At 39.3% G+C, this 17,804-nt stretch overlaps 1 protein-coding gene across 1 annotated transcript; it reads right to left on the bottom strand.

Moving 5' to 3' along the window:
* Positions 1-87: 87 nt before the first annotated feature.
* On the bottom strand, positions 88-16,995 carry ARHGDIB (Rho GDP dissociation inhibitor beta). Its single transcript, XM_016140552.2, has 6 exons — positions 16,854-16,995; positions 8,665-8,848; positions 7,933-8,016; positions 5,807-5,883; positions 2,674-2,737; positions 88-739 (listed from the first exon to the last, which is right to left on the bottom strand). The coding sequence occupies exons 2-6, from the start codon at positions 8,840-8,842 to the stop codon at positions 540-542; spliced, it is 603 nt and encodes a 200-aa protein (XP_015996038.1). The 5' UTR covers positions 8,843-8,848; positions 16,854-16,995; the 3' UTR covers positions 88-539.
* Positions 16,996-17,804: the final 809 nt, after the last annotated feature.

Below are 17,804 nucleotides of genomic sequence, written 5' to 3'. Positions count from 1 at the left end.
TACTGTGCCCTGTGGAAACTCACAAATGTGAACTTTCCAGTTATCATTTTTGTTCAAATAAAGAAAGTAGGGAAATGAGGGTCTCGGTCAGATCATACAATTGTTTTATTACTCTCTTGTGCTGTTTACAACATCTCCCAGAAAAGAAGAACCCAGGGAATGTGACTAGGGACCTTCATAGAGCCAGCAGCAACCACAGAAAAATCCAGGGGTGAGAATGAGCCTTGGAATCCAAGGCAAAAGGACAGTTAGTGATCATTTGCCCATTTCCTGGCCTCTAGTTGTTCGAATGGGAATAATAGATATTAAATGATCGTGTACTGAGGTGGAGAACTTCGAAGGTTTGGGGGTCAGAAGGAGTGGGCAGGATTGAAGCTTGGGTTTTAAGCATCCAGTGCTAGGGACCATGTTGAGAGAGTGTGGGAGATGCATCAGAGAGATGATATGGGGGTATCGGGAAAGGGGTCCAGCTGTGATCAGGGAGAGGGACAGTGCAGTGAACAAGTGCCAAGGGTAGGGACGGTAAGGGGCAGATGTGCTCATTCTGTCCACTCTTTCTTAATGGACAGGTTCCACTCCCAGGTGAGGTGGTCGTGCTTGTCATCGTCGGTGAAGAAGGACTTGTTGTGGTAGGTGCCTCGGGCCAGCATGCCCTTGGGAGCCTCCTCAATTGGAGTCAAGAATTCATACTCCTCTGGTCGAGGCCCATAGCTGCCAACCATAAATGTGGCTTTATCCACTGGGAAGAAAGAAAAGTTCATTAGGGTAAAGGTCTGATAGAGGAAAAACAAATAGTGCAAACTGAAGAATTTGAAGCACTTTTTTTTTTTATTGGAGTGTCTTTTACTACAATTTCCTTTGAATTTAATAGTTTCCTTTGACCTACTTCCAAAGACTATGGTTCAATAATCTGCTGTAGGTTCCAAAAATCAATGTTTTTAAAAAGCATCACCACTGCTTGTGAGTATCAAGAAAGTTGGAGAATCGGCACCCTAAATCAATAGAGATTAAGATTGTTTTTATGGCGATGTAGCAGATTATACTAAGAAAAACAAAAACAAAAACAAAAACAAAACCCAGGTGGTCAAAAGGTGTAAACTTCTAGGTGCAAGATAAATAAGTTGTGGGGATTTCATGTACAGCATGGTGACTGTAGTTAGGAATACTGGGCTGTGTATTTGAAAGTTGCTAAGAGAGTGTATCTTAAATTTTCTCATCACAAGAAAAAAATTATAACTATTTGTAATGATGGATGTTAACTTAGTATGGTAATTATTTTGCCATATATACACATATCGACTCATTATGTTGTACACATGAAACTTATACAATGTTATATGTCAATTATAGCTCAGGTCTCTAGTTGAGACCTGAGTTCTGATCTCAACTCTTCAACTACACGAGTCATGTAACAGTTCTGGGCTTCCATTCCTTTTCTGTATAACAAACTTTAAGAATCTTCTATCTTCAGACTATTATTTTATGAACATGTCATTTGGAGGAGATAAGGTATTTGCTGGTAATCAGAATGAACAGACTTCATGGGTGGACTAATTGAATAGAAAGGTAAAATCAATAATTTGGTTAAGAAAAAGAACTGCGACAGATGGTGGAAATAGCCAACCAAAGTTATTAATAGATGAATAACTGGGATATATATTAAGAAGAATAGATGATTAGAAAGTATAAACAAATGTAGGTAGGTAGATAGGCCAACAACGTGTAGCTGGCCATTAAGTGTTGTGACAAAGTCTGAAGGAACAGTGACAGACACCATCGCCCTCTTTCCTAAGTGAGGCAACAGAGTCTCTATGCCCAAAGGAAAATAAGAAACTTGAGTATTTTTTCTTTCGTGAGACTAGGTATTAAGATTTTTTAGGTCAACAATCTTCTGGAGCATTTGAGTAATTGAGTGGTTCTCTATGTCATACAAATTTATCAGACAATTTCTCCCCTCGCCCTTGTTTACTGATTTGGTGGAACTGACCTATATGCATGCATTACTGTTTCACGCCTCTGAGGGAAGAGAGCCCCTCCAGTAAAAAGGAACTGTAGGAGTGCGTCCATCAGCTCTCCACCCCCTTATCTTTCAGCCCATACTAATGGAGGAAAACCAAAAAGTTCCCAAGGCATGTGCAATTTAGGTTCAACTTGTCAAGAATGACTGCAGATTAAGTAATGGTATATTATTTGTTTCAATTAAACAGCTTTTCTCAGTTCTAGAAAGAGTATTTTTTTCTATTCCTTTGTTTAGGATATAAGCACCCTCCCCCCACCCACCCTCTTACATGCTACTCCCAACTCCCATTCCCAACAAACATACATGCCATCGCATAAGTCTTTCCTGTCTTGGATTTCTCTGACACTCAGGTTTTATACCTGTGAACTGCTTTTTTTTTCTTTAACTTTATTTTATTTAAAATTATCTTGGTTACCTTTCTCCTTTGTGAGCGATAAAGTTTAATTCTAGAACCTCAGTTGCAACCCAGACTCCTGAATGTGGGTCTTGCCATTAACATCTAGGTCAGAGGTATATATGACCCTTCCCAGGGTGAGCACCCACAGCTTTGATCAGATTTTTAAGTGAGTTATGCCTATGAATTGGTAATCACCCAAAGTTTCAGTATCAGTGAAAAGCAGAGTTTGGGACGGTGTAAAGTGCAGGTCTCTTACCTTTCACCCCAGTCCGGTAGGTATGCTGAACATACTTTAGGCCTGACACAATATCTCTGTTCACCTGTAGGTGGGAAGGATGCAAGCAATTCAGATTAAAGAGGCTTTAATTTTTCCTTGTCATTCATTCTGATCCTACCTAGCTGAGTCTTTTCTCTGAGGATGAAAGGATTTAAGATTTCATTCAGATTGTTACTATTATCATTTAGTGTGTGGTGCAGTGGAGATCGGAGAGAGGAATTCATAAGACGCAAAGTTGCCAATGTGGTTTTAATCAAAATGCTGTGATGTTTGTTTTTAGGAAGTGGGATGGTTAATTAAAACATTGTCTCAATATTCCTCATTACATTTCCCCTTCCTCAATAGTCCAAAGAATGGTCTTGAGCTTCCCCTCCCTGATACTACTGGCTAGAAGACTGTCCTTGGCTTAGGAAAGGTTACAAAGGTACCGATGGAAACTATTATGGAAACATCCGAAAATCTTAACCTCAGAAACGATCCACCTCTCATATGAAAAACAAACAACAAGGAGAAAAGCAGTAATGGAAAATCGGGTCTAGAAGATTGTTGTAAAGTAACTAACTATGGTTGGAATCTAGAGGTGAGGAGATGGGCCACAAGAAAATATCCACCCTATATAAATAATGGGTGAAATCCACTTGTGTCTGAATGTCTGTCATTTCCAGACGTTGTCTGAGACCTTGCCACTTCCCAAGCCTTTCAAAGAAAATTCACTAAAGCAGAATGAAAATATAGAGCCCAAGCACTTTGTTTTTCCATGAGTCATTTTACCTAGGACTGAACTGGGTTGTCTGTTAATTTTATACAGGGGTCATGTTTACATGAACAACTTAAAGTGGACAGCGCATCATTAGCTGGAGGGTTTGGTCAATTGTTTACTGATATGAAGAATTAAAGCATCTTCAAATAATCTCTCCCCAACAGTAATTATGGCTCCTTTTTCATTTTGGACAAAATAATTAAAGCAATCTGCCAATGCTACATTGTCTTTTATTGATAATGAGGCAGGTTACAGTGTCCATTGCCAGTTTAGGTTCTAGACTGTTAGTAAAATCTGTGGCAGAAAAAAAAAATGCCTTCATTGATGAATTGTGATAAAATGAAATCAAACTGTCTAATTACTCTGACTACCATATGTGGCTCATAGCAAAAATGAAAGGATCTTTCTAGAATTATCTAAGCAGATCCCTTGGGCCCAGTGGGAGATTTGTTCTCCTGGGAAAAAGACTTAAAAATAGGAATGGTGGTGGATTAGCAATAAGGCCTTCAAAACAAAGAGTCTCCTGTTTTTCTGTTGTTTCGTAGAACATCCATTTAATATAAATATGTTTGATGGTTAAAGAAAAGTACGAATGGTTCTAGTATTCTCTTCCTCTGCTTCTTGAATGCCCCTCTGCATTGATTCTCCCACACCAGGAGGAAGAGGCTTTGGTGACATGAAGAAAAGTAAGAGCTGTGGAAATCAGAGATACTACATTTTCTTGGGAGGCAGAAGAAAAAGGGAGAGAAACTAAAAGAACCATCACAGACCCAATTTTTGGAGAATGTTGTGAAGTTTCAGGGGGAAAAATGAACACTGAGAGTTACTAAGAGAGATAACGCGGATTTTAGGTTGTGTTGCTGGTGTTACAAGTGCAAACGTTCTTGGATATTTTTCAAGAGACATCAGTAAACGCGTAAATTGCTTTTCAATTATTTTCACTTTTGAACTGGTGTTTTTTCTAACTGTAGCTCCATGCTGGGAAAGGCCACAGGGTAGTTCAAGTATATGTGGATTATACACAGAGAGTGATATTTTTTCTGTTAGGGACAAAGCCAAACCTCTGCAGTGGATGGAACTTGAAAAACCCTTTCTGGGCCCTCCTCCTCCATCACCTTAATGTGCCACCATGACTACTGGCGCCCCCATGGCTGCATTCCTCCTCAGCCTTCCCTCCAGAAGCCCACGCTCCAGATCTTTTCTTCCCATCTCATTCACATGAAAACTTACCTGTCATGCTTCCTTCGATCAAAACTGGCTTACTAAATTGACACATTAAGGCAGTAGCATTACTGATCAAAAATCGGACTCGTGTAACCTATTGTAGATGCCTTTGGATACAATGCCTTAACAAACTCTGAGGGGCTTTAGTAGTAAATAACACTACAGGAAACAAGAAAGTGAAACATGGCCTAGTGTCTATTATAGAGTAGGCATCAACAAATATTTTCAGAATGAAATTATTTTGAGGCATATTTGTATGTGGTGAAGAGCGATTGTCCATGGGCTCTGAATCATACCCTGCACCTAGGAAAATAAAGGCTTGGTGTGTAAATAAAGAGGGTAGGTCAGGCTTTCCTTGGTGGAGTCCAGACCCTGGAGGATATAAGTGAGTGGGAATGAGGGGGCAGTCAGGCAAATATAAGCAATTAAGAGCATGGTAAATTTCTGACTTATTTGTTTTCACAGTCAAGGTTATTTTTCTCTTTAATTTTGACTGCTTCCTGGAATATGTGTCTGTTTATTATATTTCACTTTATCTGCCCCATAACTAAATAGTAATTTCCAGTTGTTTACCATGGAACACATTCCCTGGATTTATATAATTATTGAGCAATCATAACTGAGGCTCTATCCTTTCTATATTCTCTCCCCATTAACTGATTCATTCCTTTTCTATGTCTCAATAAATAGTCACTAAATAACTACCATTTACAATTTTTTTTGTGTGTAAAATATTGGAAAGAAGAGATATATAATCTCTCCGTATCTCAAAGTGCTTATGCTATAAAGGGGAGAAATGAATGACACAAATTGTACAATACAAAGCAGTGTGTGCCTCGTGGGCAGGAATATCAGGAGTTTACAGGGAGAAGGAACTCATTGGATTTAGTGATCAATGGAAAGTTCAAAGAGAGGGTCTTGGATGGGAAAAGACAGGAAGCAAGGGTGGGTCTCAACAGTAGAACTCAGAGATGGGGGGAGGACAGTTCACATGCAGAGAGAGAGAAAAAAAAAAAAGAAACAAACGAAAGGTATGCCAACATGATAATGCAAGATATTTAATTTTTTCTTTCTCTGGTTATAGGTAGAATTTAAACTTTACAAAAACATCCAGAGCAAGATACTTACTTTGAAGTGAATTTTGACTCTATATTCAACACCTTCTTTTAGCACAAAAATTTCTTTTTTGAGGGCTTCAAGATCCCCTGTAGAAATGAATTTAGAAAGAGTTTATTCAGAAGGAGAGAAGCAGGAGATGAATGATATTTAAGCTCCAGAGCCACTCGCTGGGTGCTTCAAGACAGCCCCGTCCACACAGACCTCGATTCAAAGACTATTTGAGATTAGTGGCTGCACAAACACGCACTTGAAATGCCTGAAATCTTACAGCCAGATATGAAAGAAATGTGCTACAGTTTGACAACAACCCTAAGAATATACAAGCTATTACCAGTAATAAGTTATGTACAAAAACAAGTCTTTTCTAATTCTCACTAATAAAACAGGTTTTGCTAACCATCCTAGAGGAAAGTCCGATCTTGTCATTCTCTCTATTGCAAATGACATGACATAAATGTGGTCAGAAGAAAAGATGATTAAAGACGATGCCCCTAGGCCTCATATAAAGAAGGACAGGAAAAACATTATACGAGTACCAGCTATTTGGTTTTGTGTATTTGTTCATATTTGTGGCATTTTCTAGCTTTTAAAAATTTACTTGTTTTGGTTCCTTTTCATCATTCTAGATAAAGTTCCACTTTTATACTTGTTTTTGCATTTGCAGTTGCATTTTCCTTAAGAAAATAAATATAAAAGCTTCAGGCTCCAGAAAACTGAGATTTGCCCTTAATTCCTGGACCCTGCTTAGAGAGGTACTCATTCTCTGTTCTCCCAATGTGACCCTATATAATTTGACATTCAGGTGTGTGTGTGTGTGTGTGTGTGTGTGTGTGTGTGTGTGTGTTTTGCACAGCTCTGTGCATGTTTCCTAAACAGAGCTGGAACCAGTATCCTAAATAGATATCTGCGATTCACCTTAGTAGTTTCTTTCTGACAGAAAACCAAATTTGGTTTTCCTGCTGCTGGGAAAAGGGATAGAGATCAAGTTTTCCCTGCAATGTCATCAAGGCCTTCTAAACAGAACGAATTTCTTTAGTGCTTATTCAGACCTTATCTTTCAAAATGACAGTTGTACCTGGTAACATTACACAATTTCACACAGGAAGAGGCCTGAGTCTTGGTGAGAAAGAGAGAGTTTCTCTCCCAGAGAGATGCTAAACTGTGGGGGTAGCTGAATTTGTGTGTCTGCTCTAATGATTTCAGTTGAAGAGGAAGTGTGTCTTCTCAGCCTCTTGTTTCCTCCCTCTGACAAAAAAAAAAAAAAAAAAGCCCAAATAAGGTAAAGTGTATGGATATGTGAGAGTGTCCTGTGAGAGGGGAACTACTTTGCTGCTAAGCCTACTGTTCAAGAGTCATGCTTGTTCTGTCTCATGAGTCTACTTTTGAATCTGGTAATAATTTTTTCCCACTAAATACCTGCCTTTAACGCCTCCAACCTCTGAGCTTTGTGGCCCTTCCCTCATTTCTCTGAGATGCCCATTTCCCACATAATACCCACTTTCCCAGCTTCTCTTTACCTCCTCAAGACCTAAATCTCAGGAAAGAACTTGACCTTTGTCATAATAAAGTAAAAAAAAAAAAAAATAGCATCTCAATTTGAACATTTTTTTGGAGGGGAGGGAAGTGTCTTTATTTAAAAGAGTCATAGTTTTAAGCTAAAATTATACTTGTTTAACAATAGAATTCTTAGTATTATTCAGGAAGTCTTAGATGACTGCTTGCCTTTAGGTAAGTTCTGCAGCTGATACAACATCAATACTTTCCCTGATGTTTAGATTTTATAAATACAATTCCAGAAACATGCATCTTGCTTCTTAATATTTCCATCTTTTTACATGAATAGTAATTCTCTTGCTATCCTATAATGATAAAAATCTAAAGTAAATATGACACAAGTAAATACATCCAGTATTTATGCCTGCACACTCTTTAATTAAATAGAGACAGGTTAAGCTTGTCATTAAACATGATAAATACTGGGTACCCTGAGGGATGTGATTTGTGGACTGGTCCCAGCATATTCATCTCTGAGATTTATCCTATTAGGGTTTCCTTCTGCTGGGATGAGGGATAAAGAGCAATTTTCTCCAGTGATATCATTAGCTCCCTTTCAACGAACAGATGTGTCCACTTACCAGTGAGGTCCATGGTGATCGGTCCTGGGGCACTCTCACAAACCAGGGTAAGGCGGGTGACAGTGACATTGGGGGCTGTTGGGTCTGCAGGATTTAAACGGGATTGTAAGCACAAGGAAGAGACATGTGTGTCTAGTGCATGTGTGCACTTCAAGTAGGAGGGGCGAACACAAAAAGAAAAATGATATTTCAATCTAGAGCAGAAATACTAACGAAAAGTGGCAGATTCACTATGATTGGCCTTAGTCAATTACAGCAGTGCTGTTTCTACGTCAGGCACTTATAGTCCATCTTAATTATCAACAGCAAACATTTCTTGAGTGGTTGTGGTACTCTGCTAGTTGGGCACTGCCAATCCATACCTTTGGGCCATTCTTAGTCTGCCATTGTGTATGTGGAAGAGATGAATGGTTAGGCAAGGAGTCAGAAGGAGAAAAGAGAAAAAGAATGAAAATATGAGAGAAAATGGAGAGAATGAAATTCTAAGTGGTAGTCTGAAATCATTTCTAAATCTTCCTTATGTGTTATTTTTGCTTGTTTTGATGTGGTGTCGCACCTTCTCTCTGAAGAAGACTTACATAGCTCATAACTTTATTCACCATAAATAGATTATGCTTCCCTCACTTATCCCTGAAGGCGCTTGGTGCTCTTTCCTTTGCACTAACTCCTGAATAGCTGAAATGTATACCTTATTGGGGACCCTCCACCTGATCCCCATGCCCCTATACACACCTGCTACCACAGGACCATCCCCCAGGAGTGTTTTCTTGTACTTAGTTAGACTTTCATCATCTTTGTCCATCTCCTGCAACTCTTTCAGGGATTTCTGAGGTGGAGGCTTATAATTGAGCTTGCCGTCCAGTTCATCGTCATCCTCTTCCAGGTGTGGTTCTGGGGCTTTTTCAGTCATTTTGATCTATTTCAGAGAGAGAGAGGACGATAGTCCAGAAGTCAATGACTATAATGATGTTTGTGGGACTTTTGTTAGCACCATCGTTGCCCTTATGGCCTTCTGTAATTGTCAGAGATTTTCCAGGAGATTTCTCCCTATTCTACTCTGTTATATTTCATGAAATAAGAATATAATGCATTCATCTTTTCTCTGACATGCTGAATTTTCCATACTGTGATAGGTACCACTTCTTCACTGAATAAAGCTGATAAAATATAACTTATCTGTGAATTACATAGTATAAGAGAAGCAACATAGCACAGGAAGGCCTGAATAATGAGCAAATAACCCCAAATCAAAGAGTTATAGACATTACCACAGTCCTCCAAATTCAGCCAGCCTTGCCAGTGTCAAAACTGTTAGCATGTACAATCTCAGATATGACGGTTTCAAGAGACAGGTGGAATAAGCCAAAAAAAGATGGCTTCTTCCCATTAATTGAATCTTTTTCCAAACTCCTGCAATACCTCAAAGGTAACTCATAGAAATTGTGGACCACTATGATACCTGCCAAGGTATCTGAAGGGTTTCCACCCAACACTGCTAATAATTCCTTGAAGGCAAGTGCTAGGTTCTGTGTTTCTCTAGGATCTCCCGCAACACTTGAACACTTCAGGCATTTGATAAACAGTCATTGATTGACTAAAGATCTTCTGTTCTCCTGAAGTGACACAAAATAGTAAAGAACACTTTAAATTTCTCTAGACAAAATTGTAATATGTCGTTAGTACTCTTCTATTAATCTCTCCTTTCTGGACTCACTTCCTGTTTAGTACCTACCCCCCCATCTCCATGCCTGGAATTTCCAGTGATGTTAAGCTCTAAGACCTTTTCTGGGTATACCCTGGAATCTGTTTCCCACAATCATCATCTACATTTACTTGTTCTGTGTTAAAAAAACAATTGAGGGGAGATGTAATAAAATTATTCACATGCAAGTGTTAATGATTAAATAATAAATTTAAAAATTATTTCTCTTAGGGCATGAGGTTTTTATAGTCAGAGCTTTTCGAAGCTGAAATAAACCTTAGAAGTGATCTATTCTAACCCCTCTTTTAACCACTGAGAAAAACTGAAACCCAGAGGTTAAGAGAATTGCTCATTTACATAGCTGGGTGAGATGTAGTGTCCTAATAAAGAGAAAGAAATCTCTATTGAAAGAATTTCAGGTCCCTGTGGCTGGCAACAATGGAACTATGTGAAGAAACAAGGGAGATATTTGGAGAAGAAGATAATTTTCTGATTTCCTTCCATTCTTCCCCAAAGGATAACTTCTTCTCTGCCTGTCGATAAAAGCTTTATTGCTCCAAAATGGTATATCTATAAGACAATATCCATCACATCGCACCCTGAGTGACTTTGCAAACTTCCATAAAGTGCCCTGCGTGTGAAGCTATCTCTAGCCCAAATCAGTTGTGGTTTTGAGTTTCAATGCTACTATCATTGGTAACAAGAAGAAAAATAATTTAGGAGTAAAGCCAAGCAAAAGCAATTTTAACAGAAAAAAAGAAAAGAAATGAAATGAAAGGAAAGAGAAATTATACATGTTGGCTCATTAATTCTCTTCTAGCAAAAAAGCAAGTGAAATACTGTGAACCTGATCAACTCTGAAACAGCATTGCAATGCCTAGGTCCACTTCCTATGCAGGAAGGAAACATGTAGGCCTGTTCCTATGGCAACTCTTGCCTCAGCTAAAGAACAAGCACCACTCAAAGCTGAGCTTTTAGAGAACAGCACAGTAACTGGAGATTTTGGGTAGTTTAAGGGCAATCATTAAGAGGCAGATAAAGAGCAACCCAGAAGAGATTAATCATATGAGACAGGTTCTCCTCTGGTGACACCCAGGAGCCTGGCCAAATACCCAGCTGGGAGGTCACATCATAAACCTGTGGATGGAGGATCTGGAAGGCTACCTATAGATGAGGACATCTCAACCCCCATGAACAGGCCTTTCTGGAATATATTGCTTGGTTCTAACAAGTCATCTGCTTGAAGTTTGACATTCAGATATTGACGACACCCAAAGCCACTACTTATCTGAAGATGATTTCAATAACCTTCAAGGAATTGTATTCTTCGTCCTTGAATTTCAATTTTGAAAGGAGAAGGAGAGAGATTGAGAGAGACTGAGAGTAGAGACAGAAAGATCTGGTCTAAGACAGGGTCTGCTAACCTCTAACAGTGCCCTCACTAGCGAGTCAGTTTATCTCTCTAGATCTTGTTCTTCTCCTTAGTAAATATGAGCCTTATGTCAGTTATAAATACCCTTGATTCATTGCAAACAGATACAATAATTGCTCCAGGAAATTAGACACCAATTTATTTAAAGATATTGAAAAGTAAAGGATAATGTGGGATTACTGTATTGTCGCAGTCAAAAGGAAGAAGTTCAGGACCACATTAAAATAATTTGCTCTTATTATATAGTGTAAGAAAAAGATATGAGGCCAACTCATTCTGGAAAGCTGATTAGAAAAAGACGAAAATGTCTTATATGGCAAATAAAAGGACTGGAAAAGCAGTTGTCAGGGAAAGCTCGTTTAAAGGAAAGTTAAAGTCACAAATATTTGGTGAGCCCCAACTGTTTACAGGATACCGTGCTTTAGCATATACTGATGTTTAAGGTACTCTCCAAAGTGGAGAAAGGATTAGAGGACGAACAATCTAAACATACTAAAAAGACTCTGCTGGTTTGACTGATTTTTAGAGATTATAAGTCTCTTTAAACATCTGAAAAAAGTCACTGTCCTTTTAAAAGGAAAAAAAGGAATAAACTCATGAAATTGTGCATGCAATCCAGAGGTTCATGGATGCCTGAAGTCCTTCAGAGATTTTGCTGGATTAGGAACATGACCTGGAAAGTGTAACTTTTGGAAACATGAAGCAAAAAAGTTGAGGAAGCTTTCTTTTTCTCTTCCAGGCCTGGCCAGATCAATGATACAACTGAGTCTAAACTAAAAAATCATGTCTATGAATGTTGGATATGTAGAAACAGAAGATAGCAGGTAACACCTGTATTTGAGGGAGTGCGATCACAAACCTGGCAGAGGAGCAAAGTGCCCAGGGAGCAGCGTACACACACACACACTCACACACACACACACACACACACACACACACACACACACTTGGCCACAAATGTCAGTTTTCTTTTTTTATCCTCCCATTTCCAGAGGGCTTCCTAAAGTGAAATAGAAATTTTATGAAAATTTTGCAGACAATTTTCCAATCTCATCATCTAAAGAACAACCGGCTTTATCATCGATGATAACTATCATAGTTATCATACATAGAACTAAATGCTTTCATGAGGATCATATTACTTAGTCCTCACTGCAGATTAGAAAACTCTTCTACAGATTCAGGTAAATAGCTCGCCCAAGAAGACATAGTGTGCGAGGGGCAGAGCACAGGTTGTCTGACTTTTAGGCACCGCACCCTGATGCTTCGGTTGTCTTTTCTAAGAAGTAACAATGAAATTATAACGCTTGTTAGTCATTTTGAGACTCTATTCAGGGGTGCGCAGGCAGAGAGAGGTAAATGATTCTTTGTGACACTGTAGGAATGGCTTTAACAAAGCAGGAAAGTGTCACAAAAAGAGGATTTCAGTGCCACTTTGCCCTTGTGCAAGTCTCTGAACCTCACTGAGCTGTAGTTTCGTCCCCTGCAAAATGAAATCATTGCATTAGAAGATTTCTAAGTCCCCTTTGAATGCAATGACCCTAATGCTCTTTGATGTTCAAAAAAAAAAAAAAAAAGGCTATGAAATGAGAAAGAAAAAGAGGAAGTGGAGCTGGGGCTGGGGAGAACCCGCTCCGTCCATCAGCAAAAAACATTCTGTTGGGCTTTTCTCAGCAGGGTTGTTTTGTTTGTTTGTTTTGTCGTATGTTGTTTTTGACTTTGGTTCTTTACACAGGGAAAGCAAAATGAAGAATTCATAATTATATATTTAATGAGGCTAATATTGATTCTGTCAGGCCCTAAAGCACATAGGACATTTTTCTTCTTCTTCATGTGCCAACTACTTTAGTTATCTCCATTTTCTGTATCCCAGATACCTATACAGACAAATTTTCACAGTGGAACACTCACACTCCCATGTCTGCTATTCGGTGAAACAATGTCAAGGGTTAGATGTGCTGGGGTTGAGCCTTAAGCTTCTCTGGCTCAATTAAAATGCCAAGTTAAATTAAGATGGTTATTCACTGCGTGAGCATGATAGCACGGATGGATATTTTCACTTGCAAATTCAGTGGATTTTTCAATCTTTAAATTTCCAAGGCACTGCAAATGAAATATGTTTAAGAATTTACACCAATCTGAGGATAAGCACGCTCGTCTGATTCATTAATGCAGATCTAAATAAGTTGAAGACAAGAAAAGGTGAAACTCTCGAATTTAGATAAAGTGAATCACCTGGTTAACCTAGAAAAAGGTGACCTTCATGTCCGCTAGAACATGGACTTCGAGTCCAATGGACGAGATATTTAAAATGTGATTTCGCACTTGAGTTATTATAGGACTTAAGCAAGTGATTAATTTCACCGAGCCCAATAAAGTAGAAATGATCCTTATGAGGCTGAAGAGTTGGAAAAAATATGAGAAGTTCTAAGACTGTATTGGCCAATAGTAGATGTTCAGTAACTACCCGTCCCTTTCTCGCCTCTCTTCCCTGCAACGCTGTCTTTTGTTGCACGGTTTCAGAGAAGCGAGTTAACTGCGCAGGCGCCAAATGCTTTCTCTAGGATCTGCAGTGTGTTGATACTGTCCACGCCTTCCTTCTTAAAAACAGATTTTATTTATTTGAGGCGTAGGGAAGAGACAAGAAGTTCTGGGAATTGCAAGGACTGTCACTGTTACATTTCTTTAAAAAACTTCCGCATGGACAGTTTAATTTTAGATTCTATTTATTGCTCCCTTTTATCGTGGAGGCCAGAGGTCACCCTGCGAATGAGAAAAAATAGAAGACACAGGCACAGCTAATGGAGAAAATTTTTCTCTGGAGCAAGATACTGTGGAGACCTCACTCATGTCCTAGAGTTGCCAGATCATGCATCTCAAAGCACAGGCCATGAATATAAGTGTGGTAGAGATGAGGGAGGGAGACAGAAAAATGTGGAAGTACCAGAAGCAGGGGCTTTCCAGCAGAGAAGTACCTATGTAAGTAGCATTAGCATTCCCCAGCACCCTGTCGGCCCCACTCCCCGCTCACAAGATTCGGTCCTACTTTTCCCTTATCTGGGCCTGAAGCTCTTCAATAGGTCATGGAGAATTGAGCTATCTCTGAATGACTGTCGACATTTCAGAGCTAGTCGGCTTTGCTGCCTGCCTGGTAATTTGGCTTATTTGAGGAATCCAAGTTTATCACTTGGGATACCAGAAGCTGTCTGGATTCTGGAGTCCTCACTGATATCTCAAATTTCCAAGGTAACAGAGAGGGATGGGTGCCTTCCAGGGTCCTCAGGGCTGCTCTCCACCACCTAGGCCTCACGAAGAACTTTGATACTGCAAAGCTGGTTGAGAATAACCAGCCCAGTGCTGAGAGGACAGTGTTTTGTTAGATACGATAAATGTTATAATCAAACCTGAGGAAGGTACAAATTACTAGAAGCAGAAATCTTCAACATTTCTTTCAGTGAGAGAAATGATACATTATTTCTTGTTTGTGCATTCATAGTAGTATACTCTTCTGCCCCAGATTCATATGCAAAAGAAGGGAGAACTCACCTCTCTTTAAACTTTTCTGAGTGTATATCATGTGACTTAGTCTCTGTGCTAAGAATTTTCACAAATATTTACCTTAAATAATCCTTAAAGAAAACTGCATTAAAGAAGCCATTATTAGGCAAAAAGATTATACTGCAGTAGCTCAGCACATTCATAGTTTTAAATGAAGCATGGAAAATTAGACAGAAGTAAAGAAAGTTTATGATCGCTGTGCTTAGAATATCAATCCCTTCAAGAAAATCCAGGGGAATTTTGACTAGCTCTAGTTGTGGAAACCAGAGTGTAACACAGTCCAGAGCGACTGAGTAAGTGCTAATTAAATAGGTAACTGCTGAAGTTTCAGGAGCAATTGGAGACCCTTCCCTGAGTTTACTTTAATCTGGGATCCTGGGTAGTGATAACTAACACTGACGCAGGGGGAGCAAGAATGCTCAGAACGTGAAATTAAAGAAAATGTGTCGCATGGGGCATTTCCTAAAATGTCCTTCAGAGGCATTGTAGCTCTTGCCCCTTCTCCCCGCCAGCCCCAGTCAAATCTGAGGCTTACTGTCTTCTGTGTCCTCTCAGTGTTCAGAAGTTTCTAACACTGGACCTGACACATAGAAGTTACTCCTCATATGCTGGCTCTCATTCTCTGTCTGCTTAATTTTTCCTGAGGGCTTCTCTCTTCCTGCTAGCTAAAGTTTGTAATGTCTTATGCTCCCAAGAATTGGCCCAGGCAATACTTTTTAAAATCACTTTGACTTTGCTGTGCTGAGTTTCCACTAAAAACACAACCTTGATTTTGCTTGGAGCATACTTCCCTAGGGACAAACACACTCTCCCAGACAAAGAACCAAATTCCAGTGCCTGGAAGATGCCAGCCAGTTTTTGTTTGGCTGTGACATGTGCTGGATGGAGAACGAACTGTTCTCTTAGAGGTCTACACAGATCTCGTTACTAATTGTGTCCTATCTGGATTTAGGAGAGATATTTTCTTATATATTTAACAAAATAAAATGATGGCAATGAAGAATGGTACCTGACTGTGCATGAACCCCTCCCCCTCCACCCCGGGGCCAACACAGACCTCTTAGTTTCTCTTTCTTGATAATTTCTACAGTGAGAATCCAACATGCTAACCCTGATTTCAGTAGTTCTTGGTTTCTGTGTGAAGAGGTGAATATAAGAACATTATGTGAGGACAATCTGCCTTCCCCTATCCTGAACAGAAAGACAGCTTAGGGTTTATTAGGCCCACACCGCAAGTTACCCGTGGTCTAGGGTTTAATTACAGTCTATGTTTATAAAACATGCTTACTGGGACATCCTTGAAAAAGGAAGAAAGTATTTCAGGTCATGCCTAAAGCACTTTTAATGGCAGCCAAACTCAGACCTCGACATTTTCAAGGTCCATTGACCAGGTGTGCTAGCTGGTCCCACTTGGATTTTTTTATTAAAAAATTATTTGGAGTCTTCCGTGTTTGCTTTTAGTTCTTTCAGATGTAAAGACCGATTCTTTGGCAATAAAGCAATTATCTTTCTGCCCATCTCGCTGCAGGAATTTAATACACATTCTTTGTTAGTGGTAGAAATTCTATCCATGTATGAGCAAATAACAATGTATTCTACCATACTTCCTCCTTGATAGTTAAATCCCACTGTACTTAAGAGAGGCTTTCGTTATGAATTTCTCATATCAACAGAAAAATTCTTTAGTGAAAAACAGTTTAATGTTTGACAGCTTTGAACCTTTTTTCCCCCCCTTTTAAACCAGTCTCTCTGTAAATCTACTTAAAAACAGGAAACCGCACATCTCCACCCCAGCACCAACCCTTTATCCACTAACACATTCCACATCAGTTTGGATCTAGGGTCCTTTTGCTTCTGAGCTTGGCCAGATGCCTGCTCCTACCTTGTAGGAAACCCCTGCAGGCATTCCCAGTGGCTATACTCATAGCTCTTCCCCAGGACATTCAGGATTTTATCTCCCAGGCTGCGGCACACACCCTCTTCTCCCTCACCGAGCTGACTCCCCTGAGTCATTGCTACCATTTCCCATGCTGACTTCCTCTTCTATGCAGAACTGTTCCAACAGCCTCTTTAGTACTTTCTTATCATAAAGTTTGTTTTAAAGAGAAACTGCCCCTCTAAAAAAATATGCTGTTGAGAGCTATAGCCTAGTTTAGAGATTTCCCACACTTCTCTGTGCCCACCTGCAGCACCCCACCCACCCACCTACCCTGCAGTATTTCAACTTACATTCAGTCGTTCACGTCTCTGTCCGGGGTGCCTCTGTCTCTCAACTCTGACTTCTGAGTACTGGCAGTTAGAACAGGAAGGAAGTTAGCAAGAAAAAAAATTTTTTTTTTTTTAACCTGCTAGAAGAGGAAACCCTGGGTTGTCTCAAATCCGGTTCTGCACTGCGTATCTCTGGATCAGCTAACTCTGGGCAGCATATCTGTCAATTAATGGCACATGTGGAAGCACGACTACTCATGTGAACATGGATATGCATGAATGTTCATGCAAGGGCAGAGAGCCTATAGCCATGAGTGCTATGAATAATTGTGCAGATATGTCTAAAAATCAAGTCATTTCAGTGCCTAAGCTTACTGAGGCAACTATTCTAAAACCAGTAACAACAAATTCCCTCAGGCTTGACTTTGTATCACTAACTTCTGTTCTTATGCGGTCTCTGCCAGCTTCTTTATCAGCTAGATATGTTGAAAGTTGGCTGGCAGTGAAAGTAGGGTGCTAAGAAATTATAAATGTTAACTGCATATATTTGGCCTTAAATTTTAAAATTTGTCCTCAAACAGGTTTTTGAGTATTTTTTGGTCATAATTTCAAGAAGTAGCTTTGTATTATAGCACAAACAACATCATGTTATTTGTTGTAGTTTTCACTAATTTTTCTTTTAAGTTAAAAAAGCCAAAGTCCTGCTTTTGATTAGATCTAGCAATGCAGATTACAAAATAAAGTCACACTTTATTAATTCATGGTCTTCTAACCCCAAATTTGTGATAATTTAACAAGTACTAAAATTGATTTTGTACCACATTTGAGGAAATGGTTTGCGAAGTAATTTAAATGGGACAAATTACAGAGGCCATATTTAAACCATTGAGGTAACAAAGGTTTTAAGCACCCAAGCCACATTTACTCTATACATTTCCATAGCTACCAGCATTAACCAATTCTTGTTTATAC

This window comes from Rousettus aegyptiacus, unplaced genomic scaffold (genome assembly GCF_014176215.1).
Source record: "Rousettus aegyptiacus isolate mRouAeg1 unplaced genomic scaffold, mRouAeg1.p scaffold_m13_p_2, whole genome shotgun sequence".
Taxonomy (NCBI): domain Eukaryota; kingdom Metazoa; phylum Chordata; class Mammalia; order Chiroptera; family Pteropodidae; genus Rousettus; species Rousettus aegyptiacus.
Note: the sequence above shows the minus strand (reverse complement) of the source record. Positions and strands in the feature narration are given on the sequence as shown.

What these genes read in the sequence shown, in the direction of transcription:
- ARHGDIB (XM_016140552.2), bottom strand. Translation starts at nt 8,842, where the DNA reads ATGACTGAAAAAGCCCCAGAACCACACCTGGAAGAGGATGACGATGAA. An exon ending in GGATGGTCCTGTGGTAGCAG is followed by an intron (nt 8,017 to 8,664) that starts GTGTGTATAGGG and finishes TAAATCCTGCAG; the next exon opens with ACCCAACAGCCCCCAATGTC. An exon ending in GATCACCATGGACCTCACTG is followed by an intron (nt 5,884 to 7,932) that starts GTAAGTGGACAC and finishes TCATTTCTACAG; the next exon opens with GGGATCTTGAAGCCCTCAAA.